General features: G+C 37.0%; 1 protein-coding gene across 14 annotated transcripts in view; it reads left to right on the top strand.

Annotated features, from left to right (window-relative positions):
* The first annotated feature begins 640 nt into the window (after positions 1–640).
* The window catches only part of LOC124140981 (FERM domain-containing protein 8-like), a 36,322-nt gene continuing 16,670 nt past the window's right edge, over positions 641–20,292 (top strand). The window contains exons 1-5 of one of the 14 annotated variants that reach the window (XM_048403686.1): positions 641–896; positions 3,264–3,363; positions 7,059–7,118; positions 15,367–15,387; positions 19,524–19,691. In XM_048403686.1, the coding sequence (XP_048259643.1) occupies positions 855–896; positions 3,264–3,363; positions 7,059–7,118; positions 15,367–15,387; positions 19,524–19,691 (391 nt within the window). In that variant the 5' untranslated portion in view covers positions 641–854. The other 13 variants (XM_048403691.1, XM_048403700.1, XM_048403690.1 and 10 more) reach the window with 13 other exon arrangements.

Here is a 20,292-nt window from a genome sequence, read left to right as displayed (position 1 = left end):
GGCACGTGTCAGGCCGAATATCCTTGGTACGTCATTATCAAACTAAGCGGGTCGGGGTTTATTAAAGGAGTACTTGGCCCTCATAACAAAATGAAAATGTTCTCCTCAAGCAGATATAGGAATTATGACCTATTGTATATATATTTTTTAAAATGTGAACAAGCAAGAATTTGAATAAAAACCGTCTGAATATAAACTGTCTGAAATTAAACCAGTTGTTTTTTCTCAAAGTGAATGAGTTGGGTTTAAGACCTCTGAATAGTGTCTCACATGATATTTCTACTTGATGTATGAGGAAAGCCCGAAGTGATTTTCAGCATAGTCTCTCTATTACGTGTGAAATACCTACATACTCATCTACATCTACTCATATATATATATATATATATATATATATATATATATATATACTTAAGCATGAACACAAATTTCACAAAGAAATGATTCAAACGCACATTTCTGCATACACAGGCTATGTAGGCTAATCGAAATCGATCCATGGTGTGTGTATACTGACAGTGTGTTAACTGTCTGAAAACATTTATTTCAACTAAAGTTGGGTAGTTTAGTTTCTTGTCACGTTATTCCATCGACCCCCGTACATGTTCACGGTCACGTTATGTAAGGGAGCTAACTCTGTGTAGATGTTCGTGTTTGTTTTGATCATGGTCGCTCGGTGACTGGCAACTGGCCCCGTTGAAAGAAGATCCACGCGATATGTGCTGATTGGCTTGAATAATTCACATCGCAGCTTCGACTCTAATCATCCAGCAACCTACATTGGCCTATCTGCCCTTGAAATACATCAAAAAAACCTTAGTTAGATGGTCATTGGAAAACGAACCTGATTCAAGATGGCCACACCCCCACATCATGCAGACCTACCTTTGGAACCGGTGAGACTAAATTATTCGGACCCTGCTTCATAAATGATTAATCAAGCGTAACGAACAACTCTAGTTTGTAGTTATCGTGAATAATTTAGTGCGTTTTGAAGAAATGAAATCTTGTGGAGGTGACGCATTCTGAATCATTGGTGACTGTGAGTGAACAGCTGTATATTTCGAAAGAACACCTGTAATAGTGTAAGCCACTAGATAGTCGTCTGTCTTAGCGCGTCAAATTCGTTTATTGTTTTCACAGCAAATAAGAACGGCGGGTGTTTGTGACGACAGGCTTTGTTCCGTTGTTGTGATAGACGCTCGACCTGGCGATCGATCTCAGGGCGAGCTGTTTACGTTTCATAGCTCTATTTCTGATGGTGACAGGGAAGATTTAATCGTTAAAGGAAGTAGCTACTGAAAATTGGGGTTTACCGCATTTTGAACGCAGGCTTTTGTAATCACAGCCTACCTTTGTCTGTAATAGCTGATACTGTGGTAGCTCAACAGACAACAACTAAGGTAAGTTACTGTCTGCTACCTGGCCATATATCTGCCATCATTAATAGCTTCTTGTCAGGTATATCGTGATGGGTAAATAATACTGGTATTGTTTACAATACTCTTGAGACTGTAACACAACTATCAATGCTAAAGATGGTTGCTAAGTTCAATGTGTCTAATATGCATAGTAAAATTGTTGCAAATATCTGTATAATACCCAGTTATCGCATGGCTACACAGTGTAACAGCATATGCCATAAAATGTTTATGGCAGGGCCATTGTCAAAAATTATGTAATGTATTATACATAATATACCTGTTGACAATGGCCCTGCCATAAATTTTTTATGTCATATGCTGCTACACTGTTATGTCATGTGTAGCCCAACAATATCTGGGTGCTGCTATACTATGGTCTGGCGCCTATTTTCTGCCAAGGTCTAGACATTGTAATTAATACTATGTGAGAGACAGACATTGTTGGTAATCATGAGTTAGTGCCAAATTGATACACATAAATGATCAAGCAGAGGTCCAGATAAGCATGATAAGCTTTTGGTGTTGTGGGTATTTTACCCATGCATTTTAAAGTCATTGGGTATCAGTAATTCTATCTGGGTATTCAAATTTCTGTTACCCACTAGTTTTTACACATGTGGGTATTTAAGTGTAATATTTAAATCACTATTCATTTAGTCCCTGCAAACTGGTGTTGTGTTGGTTCAAGAGCTTTATAGGACTCAAAAATACCACGATACTTCGACAAGAAAGTGTGATGGCAAATGACCATGATGTAACTGTCATTGTGGAGTTTGGCAAGGTTGACGGAATGCCCGTTTATAATTTCAAAATCAGTTGCTGATTTGCTAATCGAATACGCAGGGTTACTTCACAATATTTTGATGATACGCACAAGTTTTATTTTTGTAATGTTTGTTGCGTATTTGATACGCTTGGATTTTATTTTACTGCATATTTCTACTTTTCTGATGCATATTTTATGTAGATACACAGCTGATCTGGAGCTCTGGTTAAGTAATGTTTGAATGATGTGAATCAACTCTGCTGTGACTGCAAATTAAACAAGACCTATCATGCCCCTGTATGTGTCTGTATAGGCATACAGCTATGACATGAAAACAACAAATACTAATGCATACTGATTGAACTTGTTGCTCACAGCAGCATCAGCAAAAGTAGGTATTCACTATACTATATATATTGTACACTGCTCTTATGTGGGATGCATGTCCTGCCTCCAGATCTGACTATTGACAGAATTTAGATGGATCTCATTTGTCATGATAATGACTTTTAACTTGTCCCAAATTAAATGTTCCACTCTAAATAGGTTGTTACCTATAAATTTATAATATATAAACTAATCTCCAATGTCAGCAACCCCATACCTACAGGAGCAAAAATATTTATAACATAATTATTATAGGTTTGGTCTAATTTGCAGTCATGATACAGATTACAGTAGAACAAATCAGATCAATTTTAATTCATTTATTATATACGTGTTGCAGGGCACCCACATAAGCCAGTAATAATAGGATGTTTGTTTGTTGTTTAACGCTGCACTCAGCAATACTCTAGTTATATGACAGCTGTCTGTAAATAATCGAGTCTGGACCCGACAATCCTGTGATTGACATCATGAGCATTGATCTACGCAATTGGAATATGTTGATATGAATCAGCCTAGTCAGCCAGCCTGACCACCTGATCCCATTAGTCACCTCTTACGGCAAGCATGGGTTGCTCAAGACCAATTCTCACATGGATCTTCATGGGTCTAATAATATGATGATTATACAAGTTGCAGGGCACCCACAGAAGCCAGTAATAATATGATGATTATACATGTTGCAGGGCACCCATAGACTCAGTGCCAAGTACATTGGTTCAGAGGATCAAGAGGAGAGCAAGCACTTATTAGAAGAAGCTAACGGAGTTGCTGTCATGGATGAACGTAAGCATCACAAGTTATATTCATCACCTATCACTGATCATGATTTATTTTACTTCCTTAAACTTTCCTTAAAGCACCTGTCATTTTGTATTTGCATAATTGATTTATAACTACCACATTAATTGTGTGTTAGTATATGTCTTGTAAGTTCACAAGTTCCCGTGTAAAGTAATGTTGTTAACATTGCAGAAAATGTTAATGTGTAGATGTAGATGCTCTTTTTAGTCAATTATTTTGATAAATAAATCCAGTTTTTTTTAATGATGTGACGTCACAATAACAAATTCCTGTCCTTATTATGTTGGTGAATTTTTTGTGCGTGCATGTTTCCATGATAGGGGAGACAGGGTAGGCTAGTGGTTGGTGCCCCTTTATTATCACACACAAGTCCGATTTCAATTCCCATGGGTAGAAGGTATGGAGGGTGATTGTTATGTTCTGAGCCTCACACAGAAACACTTGACATAAAGACATTAAAATGATTTACTTCTCAACATTCCCTTCCACCTTGATATACTTTTGCAGGATTTTAACCCATTTTCGAGGAAGTCTTTCCCTTAGCTGTACAAAAAGCTTGTCGCAACTGTTATAAATATAATATCATAGTTCAAACTAAAACAGGTTCAGGCTAGATCAGGAGAATAAGGTGGGTGCTGAAGGAGTTCATCGCCATACTTGTGGATTGTAGACGTGGCAATGACTGATCTGTGCACTAGCTGAAGAGCAAACCTTTTCTCAGCTTCCCATCTCTCTTAGTCTTACCTTACGTCTATTAGTCTTAATTGCATCCTATAATTGCCTCAGAGTTCAGCATCATTTGCTCCGTGTATTGTCTGACTTTTTGGAAGATAGTCCCCCATGATGACACCCTCGGCATTCCAGAGTATGTTTGGTGAACCAAGGTTTCATCCATAGTCACAAGCCATTGCACGAACCTTCCTGGATCTGCTGAAACAAAGAAAGATTATCATGAAACATGTTGTGCCTGGAGCGTTTTTGATCAGATGACAGAAGCTATTGAACCCATTGATCTGATATTTTCTTCATTGCCAAAGTTTCTGTGATAATGGTATGTACTCTCTCCTGAAAAATGCCTACTGAACTAACAATATGACGCTCAGTCATTCGCCAGTCGGTCGTCACCATACCTTGGTTTTCTGGATCATTTGTGGTGTTGCTGATGTGTCAGGCCTTCCAGGACTGGGGTCGTCTTCAAGGTTGTCCCTGTCGCACTTTACTCTGCTGCCTACCTCTTTATGGTAGGATGGGCATACTTCCCAATTGTTGTGTTCATATCTTCATGGATGGCTGTTTGTTAAACCCTTTTTCTTCATGAACTTGATAACTGCACAGGCCTCCAGTTTGTCCATTTTCCAAAGGTCACAGACCCCTGATTATTTTCAGTACTTGTCACAATGAAACACTTTGCTCAGATGACTCAAATTCTTGTGGATATACCTCTATGACATCATGTAATTTCCATAGCCAAATATTACACAAAATATTATACAATTCCTTCTATTAGAGGCTCAGAATGTGGCAGTGAACCCTCATAAAGACTACTTAGTTATTTTCTATACCACAATTGTGATGGTAAATGTCTAGAAGCAGCAAAAAGTTCAGTTGAGGCACTCAATCAAAATGAAATTGTACTTGTAGTCATGTATCATCCTCATCAATCCTTTTTTTTGCGCAGTTCACAGCTTTGTAGATTAATTTCATAAACTGCACTTTGCATCAGACATTACCCACCGTTTCAAGCTCAGCTCGCTGAAAGGGTTGTGAAAGCATTTACTTGTCATGCCAAAGGTCCAAGTTTGATTCCCAACATGGGTACAATGTGTGAAGCCCATTTCTGGTATCCTATGCTGTGATATTGCTCAAAAGCAGTATCTTTCCTTATTCACTCACTCTGACACACAGGTTAAAGTGCAAATAAGGTCAAGTTGATAAAAGTTTATTGCCTAAATGATACAAAATGATATCTGCTTGCAGTAGTTTGAAAATTGACTTCCAGTGCCTTTGTTTTAGATAAAAAATGATTGTAGTCCACAGATTTCTGTTATACAGAAATACAATGGATGTGTAAAATCTTCAGGGGAGGGACACGGAAACACGGACAGTTATGCTTGTTGTACTGATAAGCTATTCATGATACAAGTACATGTATGATTTTCACAGTAGTCAATTTCATTAAAATCACATCTTAGTTCTCGCTACCGCTAAACAAAGATCTGAGGACATCCCATTAGGTGTCACGTCAGAACGACCTTTCATCCGACCAATCAGAGCGTCGCTTACCAGATCATGAAAGTGACTGTCGGAATGTGATTTCTAATCATGCAATCTTGAAAACATTAACACGGGGTATTCCGAACGATAGTTACTGGTTTAACATCTGAATCCATACAATCTAGACCATATATTTGCCATTCCAGAATGTTCTTTTGTTCAGGTTTCAATTTTTTTATTGAGAATACGTCAAAATATGTTTCAAAGCGTAGTCGCCAATTTGAAATTAGTGCCATAAAGCACGAGAAAGCTGCCTTCTGATTGGCTAATGTCGACTTCTTGTCGGTATTCCATTGGTCGGTCAAAATTTGCGCAAGGTCAGTTTGACGTGACCCGTAATGGGATGTCCTCAGATCTTTGTTTAGCGATAGCGAGAACTAAGATCTGATTTTAATGAGATTGCACAGCAGTGGGAAGGTTCGTGATAGAACGGCACAATCGTGTGGAGTGGGTCAACTTTAATTATACACACATGCACAAGCAATTACCTGGAGTGAGTGAGTACCTTTCAGCAAGTGATAGTGTTGGGTGTAGCTGCAAAATGGTAGCTACTGGTATCTAATACATAGCTACGTGTCACTCCTTCCTAACAATCTGCTAAATTCCAATGCTGATTTTGCACCAGAATTCACAAGATCTACTATAGTACAGATTACAGAATATTGTTGAAATATTTTATACCCCACTGCTTCCCAATCCATTTACATTTGAATACAGCCAAACTTTGCTTTGGAAAGTTATGAGACTACGACCACAAAGGATGTCGAGTTGACAGCCTTGGTCGCTGTTAATATTTTTAGACAGTAAATAAGGCAGTAACTCTTTGTGTTTACTTACATGTTTATAACATTTGCTGAAATAACATTTTGAGTCAAAATATTTGGTGTACTTAAAGATGAATGGTTTGAGATCTTAGGGTGTTTATAAAAAAAAGTCCATTATATACTTTAATTTGCACTCTGACAGAGCTTGTGTTTGTTTTATTGCTTATTGCCATACTCAGCAATATACCAGCTATTAGACAGCGGTCTGTAAATAATGGAGTCTGGACCAGACAATCCAGTGATTGACAGCATGACCATGATCTAAGCAGTTGGGTTACGATGACATGCATCTACCAAGTCAGAGAGTCTGACCATACAATCCTGTTAGTTGCCTCTTACGACAAGTGTGGATTGCTGCAGAACAATTCTAACCAGGATCCTCACTGGGTGGAGCTTGTCTGGTGCAAAGTCAGTCGTCTTTAGTAGAACACTAGGAACAGTCATAAAGGCGCACATCATTGCAACCCATTATTAGCATCCAGTAAATGTCCTACAGTAAAAGCGTAGCAGTACATGGCTGCGATTTCACAGCCATGTTAGGTAGAAACATGCTTTGTAATGTCATCCTCGTCTGCATAGGCTTCCTGCTAGAGGGGTCCTCCACAACAGTCAATACTATCCCAGATGCAGAGAAAGAAGGTACACTTGGTGGCAGGGGTATTCACTATTGCTTGCTTCTATACTGCAGTTGCATTTCCTCCTACTGCAGTTGCTTCCCTTTACAATGCAGTTTCTGCTTGCATCCTGTGAATATGCTGCGCTCATTCATGCATTGTTGATGTTTTTGTGTTTGGGATGAAATGGTCACCTGGGTGTGAATCGGTTGTTTCTATATAAAAAAAAAGCAATAGTTAAGCCTCAACAAATACCTGTGCGGTCATTGCAATTAGCCACTACTCCAAACAAAGTTGTTCTTTCGATCTATAAGTTTGTCTAACAGTACTTTATATGTAATGGATTTTGGTGTGTACTTAATTAGTAATGGGTCTCAACATGTTCCATGGGACTGTTGTTATCAATAACACCATGAAGCATGGTTATTCGGCATGGTCCACCTACAGAGAGTCACTTTATTCAGAGCATATGAATAGTCAAGCAACGTTTACAGAGAACTCCAGTACTAAAATCCTATTCCATTTCATCCCTGGCAAGCATGATTAGAGATAGCTATGTGTCTAATATTGTATCTCCGTGTCTGATATTGTATGTGTTCTACTACTAACAAACATGTCATGCTTGTATCCTGTATGTCTGATGTCTATGTTTTTCAAAGAAATTATTTCAAGGTATAGCCTTGTGATTGAGTAAGATTTCCCAACACAGCCATCTTCCTCCTAGAGGAAAGAGTTGCCAGACTTGTAAGCTGTGCTGGTGGTTGGATTCTGTTTATAGTCCACGAAATGTAATGTCAGTGTTTGTCTTTGTTATTATTATTATTGGAGTTAAGGATTCACCTTCCCAAAATTTACCAATGTGAAATAAAAATATATTGTTTATCTTATTTTTGTCTCACTAATGAGTTGGTTGAATAATTTCTGTATTGAAAATGTTTCACAGCTGTTAAATAGGGAAATGGAAGTAAACCTGTAATTTGTCATTCCAACATTGTCCAAATGGCTATTTTCTCTCTTTTTTCATTTTTTTCCTGCCCCTGTGCCCGCACACACTGGTAAATTGTTGAAGGAATCATAAGTTTTTAGGGTTTTATCTATTTTTTTATTTCCTCCACTGTGGAAAATGATGTGTAATCTAAGTAAGGAAGGAAGAAGGCCTCTGTTTTATTTATATGAATATATGATGGAAAATCTCTGACGGGAAATTTCTGACAATTTCAGGGCTGCTAAATATATGATAGGTGTTTGTTCATGTGAAAACAAAAGGTCAATAAGTGTCACTGACATGATTGAGGGGGACAAACAATTAGTGGGCGAGATTGACCAATCAGGGCTGTATTAGGTCTTGTGGGTGAAATTAGAGGGATGGGAAGAGATGTATTCTCGGGAAAACCTACCGGCAACTCTTCCTTTAAGCTGTTGTAGTGATTAGATTTGATGTAGTGGAGATGTGTACCTGTCAGTTATGAATGAAAATGAGTACTAGCCTGACCTCCAATTCATCAAACATAGCTTTCATTTCTCTCCTAGCAACCATGTGGCTCCTTGGTTATCAACTTAAATCATAATTTCTAGATGATATAAATAATAAGAACAAGTTGTCCCTATGTCCGCTTATCTAGACTTGCCTACTATAAGGGTAGAATTACTATACACCCATGTACTTATCATTCAGTACAGCCTTAGAGCAAGGCTAAGTTGGGTCCCATCATCCTTTTGGTTGGGAGTTTTGCTCTCATTTTCAAACCATGCTAATGTTTTTCACCAAAGTGGTTACCATCTACAACCTTTAGCTGACACACGTCCACTTGAAGCAGTCAAGGACTTGGTTTGTATCTTAGCATGGGTAGATTCATTGTGAAGTCAGTAGGTGTTTCCTTGGCTTATTTTGATCTAACTTCAAAATTGCTCAATTTGACCTTGTTTTTTTTACTGCCCTCGATTTTGTAAGCCTAGCTTCACCTTATGATTTATTACCAGAAAACTGTCAACCCACTCTAGACATTTGATAAACAATTTTTAAGACTCACTGCTGTAACCCCTAATCAACAGGTTGATTTTTAACTCTAAATTTCAAATCCTTCCCTTTGAAAACTAAAAAACTCCAAGTAAAAGTCCTTATACAGATTGATTTCAACTTAGCACTATACATCAATCACAGAGGTAAAATGACTTTTATTTACCTCATTGTTTCAAGGCTACTTTCGTATGTCTTGTTCTTCTGATATACAGACTGGCAAGACATGCATCAATATCGACTTGTTAGTAGAATAATGAAAATCCCCAGTTAAACAGACTTATATGTTGTAGGGGTATTTTTTTAAAAAGTTTTGTTGTTGATGTTAAAGCTGCACCATGCAACCTTTTAGCTAATTGACAACGGTCTGTAAATAATCGAGTCTGGATCAGATAATCCAGTGGGTGAAGTCATGAGAATGAATCTACACAATTGAGATGATGTGCATCAGCCATGTCAGCGAGCCTGTCCACCTGATCCTGTTAGTTACCTCTTACAACATGCATAGTCGCCTCTCATGACAAGCATGGGTTGCTGAAGGCCTATTCTACCCATGATCTTCACGGGTATTAGGGATGTTGTAATTCCAAGCATTGTGTTGAGAAAACATTTCATTCTATGCAGTTAAAGTGTTAGGCGGAGTTTTTTCTGATGTTATGGTTTTACTGACCCAGAACAACATCAATGTTCATGAATGTGGAATAAAATTTAAATTTTGAGAATTTTCTATTTTTAACTGAATCTGTAAACTACTTTAATAAATGAAACTTTAACTTGTAAAGGCATTGGGTGAGTTTCTTCTGGGCCTGTTGAGCAAAGCTGTACATTGCTGTCCTTATAGAATATTACATGTATTAAATTTATTACTTCATATCTTTCAACTGCGATATTCAAGATGAGACAAGGTAAAAAGTGAACTATATTTTAGTGTTTTAAAATTGGATTCCATCTGATCATCAGTGGGGATAATTGATTTGTTCTATATGCAGAATCATTGTGATAGTTGTAAACAAATTCTTTATGTTTTTCCCTGAAATAAAAACTACCTCTTTTTGTTAAGATTTGAATCTTTGAAAGTCTTATTCCCCAACTGAAAATCTTTGGAGGACCCGGTATGGGATAGAATGTATGTCGCTAATATACTTTTGCTTGTAAGAGGCAACAAAATTGTATCAGATTACCAGCTTTGGCGACTTGTTGTTTGCATGTCATTGTACCATGCAACATGAGACATTGCTAACTGCATCAACCACTGCTATGGCTGGCTAAAACTAACATATGTACAGGCTTATAAACCATGATAAAGAAGGAATATTGAGGTGTAAAACAACAGACTTGAACAGAAGAACAGAAAAAATCTGTTCGATTTCATATTGATGACAGTGTTTAGTTGTAAGTATATTATTAACATTTAAAGCATTGCAATGATAGATGGTATCCAATCAGTTGTTGATAATAATAAACCATCAAAACATCACAATAGTGTGTGGGATAGCCTAAGCGGTTAATGTGTTCGCTCGTCATCCCGTAGGCCAGGGTGTGATTCCCCACATGGGTACAATATGTAAAGCCCCTTCTGTTAAATCCTGGAATATTTCTAAAAGGGACATAAAAACCATACTCACTCACTCATTCACAATATTGGATTATGCAAATTAGACATATTTCCCAAATTGGGATTGCTTGGAACTTTTAGTATTTTGTTTTTGGAACCTTGTAGAAATGCATTATAGTGAAATAAATTCTGTTGCTATTTGTTCCAAGTGAAACCTTATTTTGCCTGAACTATAGGAGCAAAAACATAAGTTCCTTATATGCTTCTCCTGAATTCAAGAATAATTCAGGAACCAAAGTCTTTACCTCCACAGTATACTACTTTACCCTGCAGTTCTGACAGCGTAACCAAGTTTCTAGGTCAGCCATAAGAATGTGTCGGTCATGTCAGCCTGTGTGGCAGGTCCTACAATTCCATACTTCCTGACCTGATAGCATGAAGCAAACTATGTCATCATGCATGGCTGATTTCATTAATATGACACATGCTTTGCACTCATAATCCGTAGGAGGAGAGCGTACCCGCTCACACTAATTATTTCCCCCATCCCTGGGTTCCCCATGACGTTGTCAGTGCTGTGAGCTTGACAGGCTTTGATCTCTCACCCAGCCCGGCAATAAACGTTGATCAGCTGATGAGTGGTTGTGCCATTGTTTATTTTCTGATATAAGCAAGAGCAGGTTGAGTGTTAAGGCTGTTAGGTACACAGTTGCCTGTTACAAGCTTATCTGGGTGCTGGCATAGATTGTGATAGATATATTCAAGTACAGGTAATATGATCATTTGTATGTCTTGTTAGTGAGAGTATGTTATGATTCTCTGTTAAGCCTTACATAAAGGCAGTAGTGATAAGTAATTCAGGCTTCCTTTAGCACAGTTTTGCTGTAGTTCACATGCTTTGTTTACAGTGAGTGAGTGAGTGAGTGAGTTGCGTTAAACACCGCTTTGAACAATATTCCAGTTGTATCACGACGTGTGATCATAATGTGGGAGGAAAGCCTGAATTGATGCAGGTCCCAGATGTTTATTACTTTGTGTATAGAGACAGGAAGATGTATACCAGTATATGTACCTAGAAAACAAAAATTATGCAAGTTCTGTAAACTGGGCTATGTAGAGATGGAGTATTATTTGTATGTAAATTGTATGAAGAGAATAACAAATTATACATATCCCAAAATGTTCTGTACATTGATCAATCGCAAAATTGAATATGCATATGTTTTTCATGTTAACATTTTCAAGAAATGTGGCTTCTTTGTAACTACTATGTAGCATCTTCCTGAGGCAAGGGAGTTAACTGACTGTTAAAGTCCAGTTTCCACCCTTGCCGAACTAGGCTGGAATTTCCAGGCTCAATCGTAGCACCACCAGTGGCTGTTACGAGTTATGTCCCTTCTATGTCCCTCTCATTGACCAATCACATTCCATCTCTGATATCACTTGCATTTGCTTCAAACAAAATGGCAGCGCCCAATCAAGACGATCTGATTGATAATCAAGATCTATATTGTTAACAAACGAGTCTTACCATGCGGAGTGCATCAAATCACTTGAGCACCTTCATTAAAAACACGAAAACGATTCACAAATCTATCGATGCTCAGTTGACGATACACATGCTTTGCAAATCCTGCAATTGACCAAAATCTGCTCATTGAAATCCTTGTTGTTCATGAACCGGATGTCTAGATCGTTACGCGATTTTGATTGGACTATGCATAGACTAGTTAGTCCAGCCAAAATGTAACTCCGGAATTCCAGTCTAGTTCGGCAAGAGTGGAAACATGACATTTTTATCAGTTAACGCCCTTCCTTCAGGAAGATGCTATGTAATGAATGTAAGACAGTCTAAGTTATCATGGTAAGCAATAATCCGAGACCCTGTTAAGCCACTGTTTTAATTTACCAAGCAGCAATGTACTATAATGTAGCATGGGCCTGTGGCTTACGTCAGTACTGAATCAAGAAATACCAAACACGAAAGTAAAGAATAATGGTATGTAATATCCACAGTGTGCAGGATTTGGTTAAAGGACAGGCAAACCAAATGTCATGAAGCTGGGGATAAGTTTTAAAGCCCAAAAAAGTTTTATTTCTATGTGTTTATGTTTCAATTGATTCAATTGAGTCTGTATTGTGGACTAATATGAATATCATTATCAAAAGAGATATATATATTTGTATGTGCTAGTCACACTTTAGTAATGGGAAATAAGATTTTACTCATAAAATGACATGATAAAGATCTGCCACCTTAATTAAGTACTTGAAGAACCTTTAGACCATGATATGTTAATTATTAGATTTTCATCCAAATCTTTTAAAAATATACAAAACATTATATCAGAGACTATATGTTAGTCCAGGCCTATTTGGCTCACTGCCCTTTTACCCAAAGTTGAGAGTCATGTAATTTGAACTACCCTACACATACTTCATGTGCATATCATCTTTCTCAGGGCTCAGTGCAAACAATCTGCAAGGGTTGTTTAGCAGAATTTATAATATCAAACATATTTTCATTGTGATTTGAATAGAAATAGAAAATTAAAAAAGGACTGTGTTTACTATCCAGCATGGTATGAACTCCCAGTCTCCGACATCAAATATTTGTATCCCAATACATATTGTATCCTAGGCTGCATAAAAGAATGATTCCCTTAGTCACATTTGTTTCAAAAACAATGACTTAGGAAAATTTTGAATAATTTGCCCACCATGTATACCAACAAACACAACTGTGCATGCATAAAACTCGGTTCTTTAATAATATTAGTTGTCAAGCATTTTATTTTTGGAGAACAGAGTTTGCTTTGTATGAGATAGGAATCTTTTTAAAAAATATTTTATTGGCAATAAAATACTGACGCACAGGATTAAAAGTGATGCGCCAATGCACGAGAAACGTTTCCTCTTCGTTTTATGTAGCCTTAACGATGTTAACCATTGTGACACGAAAACAGATCAGTTTCTTTGTACCACTGGCCATCACGGGAGGATGTAGTGTAGAAACACGTCACGCAAGTCCACTGATAATATCTCTTATTCTGTATCATGAATAATATCAACGAGCTGAACAAGTACGACAAAAATGGTTGACAAGAGCTGCCTGTAAGTTGTGTTGATGTTGTGTACAGTTTGTTGAGTTAAAGGTCATCTTGGGTCACGGTAGTGGTGACAGGGTAAGTCATTGAGATGAATAGACTGATTGCCCAGTATCGAGTTCAGGCAAAGGGAATATCTGTCATCAGCCTGTCAGTGCTTTATGATGGAGTTGACTGTACTATACTGTGCAGTGTTGAGGAATTCTGCCCTGAAATACTTGTGTTGCCATTATTTTGCCAGACCCTGGTGAATCTGCATCATGCTAATCAAAAGAAAAATTATAAAAACATATCTATTTTGAAATTGTTTTTACCATATCAACAAATGTTTTTTTTAATGGTATTCTGCCATCAGTATTAATATTAATCACTTTGTGGATTGATCTTCTCTATACCTGGTACCTCTTATTGTGAAAAATTTGTATGACACAATTATTTTAATGACTTGGTTTTTCCACAAGCCCTTAATTCCACAAGTGAGTTAAAGTTTTAAAGTACAACATTCTTTCCTAGCTGCTGGGTGTTTACAAATTTCAAAACTTAACAAAAAAGGAAAGAAACTTCAGACATTGTGGTATGTTAAAAACTGGTTCCCCTTCGACTTCTCATTTCAAAACATACTTTTCATTTCCACTTAATTTCACAAACCAATAATTCTTTTAGAAATAACTTTAAAAAATATCTGAAATGTTATGTTTATGCTTATTCAACCATTTACCTTTTATTTTGGGAGAAGAATTAATCTGTGTCCCAGACCCAGAGAATAAATTAATAAAGGAGTTTAGATTGGCTCAGCTCTGAAATTAAGGATTGTTCTGGGCTCCAGTTGGATTGTGTTTTAATATATTTTGTAGATGTATATTTTCAAATAAGATGACTTTATTTCTGGGACTAAATATCAGTCTCGAGAATGTAGAATGTGATTAAAGAAAAATTGTCGCATGAACATTATGAATTAGAAGAGACAGAAATAAATAAATGGTTACAAATGTAGCTGGTTGTATGATGTCACCTCTGTAATGCATCATCAATGTGGAGCATGAAGAGAATGGACTTTGTTATACCCTCCTGTGTTCTGTCTGGGTTAGGGGGCACGGGTGGCTCGGTTGTCTGAGGCGCCGCGATTCGCTGTGCAGAGTTGCGTCCCTTGGGCACGCCAGAATCCTATGATTGTCGGTTCAAATCCTGTTTCGCCCGATTATGTTTCGAGGTTTGTCAGCACCATACCCTTTGCTTGTGGGTTTTACCGAAGTGGTAAACATCTGAGACCTGCATTCGGGCTTTCCTCCCACATTAAGCTGACATGCTGTGATGTAACTGGAAATATGTTAAAACCCAACTCACTCACACTCACTCACTCTGTCTGGGTTATTATGAATATAGTTTATGCCAATTACTGTAATACTTTAACATTAGATGCAAACATCACTGTATATACAGGAGTGTTGGCTTTTAAATATAATGACTGCAGCAGCATCCGTGTATATATCCGCATGTGTATTTTTGCATGGTCTGTTACTTCGCTGATAATTACTTGCTATGTTATGCTATGTTATCATCTGAGTAAAGTGAGATGACATTGCCTTACATGCAGCAGAGGAGAGTCCTAAGAAAGGTAATGTGTCAGTGTAGCTGTAAATGGTTGTAGCTGTACATGGTGTACTCAGTTGCATGTGTATGGTATGTGATAGATAGATGACCTTTGTTTTGTTTACGTTTCGTTCTGGTTATGTTGTTGCATGCTGTAGAGTTAGAAATAAACAATAATATCTGTCACGGTGAACTATTATGAGGGCACATATTTCCTCAGTGTTATTGTATCAGGACAAAAACAGTAAAATAAAAACTCCATGCTTGTTTATTTCTAAATTCATTTGAGCCAAACTCAACATTTTCAAGTCAAAAAATATTTTTGGGAAAATTTATTATTTCTTTGTCTAAACATGGTAAAAGGACATTTATTATATATTTTTTTTAATCATTGAAAGAAAGGTTCAACTTCAGTACATACACATATAAAATGTATTTATCATTCAACAAAACATGCATTTTATGGAAAAAGGCCTAAATGAATATTTTGTTAAGACGTCCAGGACACAAAACAATATTTTCAATATAACTTTATGTCAATCAAATCGTATTCGTAATGTAACTTATAACATCTGAGCATGATTCAGTACAAGTCAGCATATGATAACGTTTATTTATATCTGACTAATTCCATTAATTGCTTTCTCAGTAGCGTGTGAGAAAGTTTTCAAGAGACAGGAAATTCCTGTGTATACAGCACATGCCCTTTCCTACAGCCAGGGCCAGTGAGACAAGTGGGACTCCACAGTGTCAAGGCCCATTTCCGTTCTCCCTTCTGTGCTCTTATAGTGTAATTAGATCTACTTGGCCAGGGCCCACTTGCACAAAGCGATCTTAGCGCTACGACTATTGTAAGCCTATGTTAAAATGTAGGAGTTTCGATCATCTTAGCGCCAAGACAGTGGAGTTTTGTTACATAGAAACTTACACTGATCCAGTATTTTTAGAACTGAAATTTGGACAACTTTTGTACCCAATTATTTTTTTATTATGTATGTTTGTAATTGTATTGGGATGGATTTAAAGGGTTTTGTATGAGATGTTTATGTGAAAATTGAGTGTTAGGGTGAAGGAATATAGAAACATAAGACTTTTACATAAATCTGATTTTTTTTATTTCTGGTACTCAATGGATCATGGATCTGATGGTTCCAATTTACAGAGATATAATTTGTTAAAAAGTAATTGTTCAACCATGTAAATATCAATAAACTTCTTTTAAACCTTAGGGGTCGGTATATCCATGTAAGATTAATTTTAGTTTAGATTTAAGCTGTGCATAGGAAGGCATATTCTCTGCCTATTTTCTTGTCACGTTAATCAACAAAAAGATGTGTTAACTGCTGCTTTTGGCACTTATTTTATTTTGAGACTTTTCTCACCTCCATCTGCGGGGCCCACCTAAATAGATCTGTGATACTTGTAAAGAAAAATGTTGGTGTTATATTATGAACACAGACCTTGAGAAAACTTCTGAGAATAATAAAAACTCCAGTTGAATATTATGCTGAAAAGGTTTGAGATTAATACTCTTGATCATCTGAGGGAAATTAAAGTATAGGATTAATATAGTTTCATTCAGTAACTTAATATTATTTACCGTATTTGACGTAATAAGCGCCCCGTTCTAATAAGCGCCCACGGCGATATTTGCTAATATATTGGCTAGTGAACAATCCCAATTGGCACCCCTTTCAACTGATCAATGTACACAAGACTTATTTTTTCACGTATAATACGCACTCGTGTGTTATATGCACCCTTAATTATGGGCAATTAAATTCTGGAAAAATATATCTGTCATACATAAACATTTCAGGCTGTCAGCATAAACCACAAAATTTATCTTTCAACTTTTTTTCACCAAAATAACATTCTAATAACGGCCCCCTATTTCTAATTTTGAGAGTTCCCTGGGCGCTTATTATGTGGAATACAGTAATTATGATAATAAATGTGGAGTTAATGTAGCCCGTAATCCAAAAACAAGAAACAATAAATATCATTTCTTATACAGGCAATTTTGTAAACACCTGGTTATCATCACATATTTTCGGTGATCAATTTATATAATTTTCACTGTTATTTTGCCTTTAATGCCCAATTGAATCTGTTTTGGCAGATAATGGAGGGGGATTATTCTCTTGCAGTGACATTTCCATGTTGTATATCACAAAACAGGAAAAATTGAATCGGTGATGATAACTGCTTAGCTGACACCAAATTAAGCAATAATGAAATGAAATTGCCATTTTTAAAGTAAACGAATTACTGGAGCAACAAGCATTTCAAGTTACATGAACGTAATTATGGTGTAATTCAATCATGATAGGGAATACACTGACATTTGAACTAGCACTGAATGTCAGGTGAAACACCTGCAGTGTGTTTCACATTATTGTCAAACAAATCCAAGGCCACGTATGCTGGCCCAACTTTATATATCCAAGATATTTACTCACGAAGACGGTGAGTGTTCAAGAACAGCTGACATCAATAAAGCATGTAACCGTCCTCCCACGCTGTTACTCGCTAGGTATAGAATTTGTCATACATAACGCCTAACTCCAAGCATTGACATGTATTGAAATATGCAGGAGAACTCTCTTGTCCCACTGCTGAAAGATCGTAGCTCATGTTTTTGTGTGCATACAATGCGTCAATGTTGACTCAAGGCCTGCTGGCAACTTTTTGGGGGTTGTGTTTTCCTTGAGGCAGGCACTGTTTATACTGTGCTGTGTCGAATGTGAGGCGGTGGTGGTGGTGGTTTAGTCAGTGGAGAATCGTGGCAGAAGTAAGCTCGTGATCGACTGCATACAGTTGGTGCTTTCACTGCCGACAATGCATGGTAGTATATCATTTTGCTTGTGTTGAATTCTCATCGCTAATGCCATTTTTTTGTATGCTTTGGTTTTATGTCTAATAAGCCGTAAGTGTTCTCTCCTGTTTATTATTTCTGTCCTTGATTAAGTTATGTGTCTCCAATGTTGTTGTTATTAGCATGTAAATGTTCGACACAGATGACTTCACTCAGAGTGTCAACCACTTCCCATGAGGAGGTATAATTTAATAAATCACTTCGAATTTTTTTTACTTTTGATAAGTTAATGGTTCATTATGACATTTATCATAATTCTGCTTATGGTATGAAGCTGACTTATACTCTGAATATGTAATCAATCAAACATTAGATGGTATTTAGAAAATTTAGCCCACATTATATTTAAACACCTTTTTTTATCAAATCAGTGTTCATTAATGTTCATTACTAGATGTTGTGTTGAAGTTTTTGGATTGAAATAACTCTCAAATAGATCTTAGTCATTTCTTCAAACTGATTAGGTTAAAGAAGACATAAAAACAGACATGTTGATATAATTTCTAAACATTTAAGCAGCTAATAAATTGCTTACAAGTAGAAATGTTGCGATAACTCCTAAGCATATTAAGTGTTAATCAATGACAGATAAACAGACATTTTGATAAACGTTATTATATGAACAGATGGAAATTGAAAGGTTTCTATGTGTGTTATCAGACTGATTAAGTAGTTAAGTATTGAACCAACTATCAGTTTGCGCATCATGCAGTGACAGCTGACTTCAATGTTTCTCCTTTCATGTAGGTTTTTTCTGCTGTTGTGCTCAAGCATTACCATAAGGAATAATGTGTTGTGTGTATATTAATAGTTACGCTGGAGGGTGTGTAAAATATAATAGCCTTATGGTCTGATGTGTGCTCCCTACAGGGGCCATGAGATTGCAGTTTGTATAGTCATTAGTGCATTACCATGTTTGATATGCAGATAGCTGGGTGTTGAATCACGGAGTTGAACACTTCAAATTACTCCATTCGTCAAAGTATTGTCAAAGTGTCATCAAAGTCATCATTAATCTTCCTAGATTTATGTGTTTCTGTTAATTGGGCTCAGGTTGTCAGTGTCACATATGGTATTTTGATCATGAGAGGTAAGTTTTCGTTAAATTGCATACTGTTCCATTTTGAAGTATTTTCTGTTTTATTTCAAGAAAATTATTCTTAGACCCTGTTGGTTCCGAACATGAGAAAATATGTATTGAATTAATGCTCTTAGAAATATGGTACTGTCATTTTCATTGGTTGTTTTGTCACTGGTTTATATTCTTTAATGCCTATTTTCAGTGGTAGACATGATCGTGTACTTGAGGGACCGAAACGGGATCTTCTACAGTATAGAAGATGGCCATCTTGCCCAAGCGGAGGAGCTTCTGGATATGACAATGAAGGAACAGGGCTTGAGTGAGGTCGCCCGCGAGGTCTTCGCAGTATGGCTCGTCTCAGAGCTTCTTGGTGGGTAGTTACAAAGAGGAGCTGTAAAACAATTGGAAATGTGTAACAATATGATTGGTTGAAAATTAGAGGAAACATCAAAATAACACACAAAAGAAACTGTACCTATACATTGTATAGAAGATACAACACAAGTTCAACAGTGAATCAGGTGGACTCTCGGTAGGGAACATGATATGTGCACATAGCTGTGCAAATCAATGTACACATAGCGATGATTAATGTTTAAGTCCCTTGGGCACGCCAGAATCCCGGTTCGCCCTGATTATGTTTCTAGGTTTGTCAGCACCATACCCATGCTCATGGTGGTAAATTGTGTGAGACCTGTCTCACTTCGGGCTTTCCTCCCACATTAAGCTGCCATACTGGAATACTGTTAAAGCGACGTTAAAGCCCGCTCATTCACTCACTCACTAATGTATAATTGGGCGGGTGTTAGTGTTAAATCAAATGTACATAACAGTTACAAAAAAATCTTTAAAATTGGAGAAACTCACATAGGCCATGGAAAAATAACCTGATCTTGCATCTTTAAACAGTGACAGTTTTGGTATTTAGATACTTTTACATCTGTAGAACTGTGTATGTAAACTTTTATCTA

This window comes from Haliotis rufescens, unplaced genomic scaffold (assembly GCF_023055435.1).
Source record: "Haliotis rufescens isolate VD_foot unplaced genomic scaffold, xgHalRufe1.0.p SCAF_3, whole genome shotgun sequence".
Lineage (NCBI taxonomy): Eukaryota > Metazoa > Mollusca > Gastropoda > Lepetellida > Haliotidae > Haliotis > Haliotis rufescens.
This window is presented reverse-complemented; position numbering and strand designations above follow the sequence as displayed.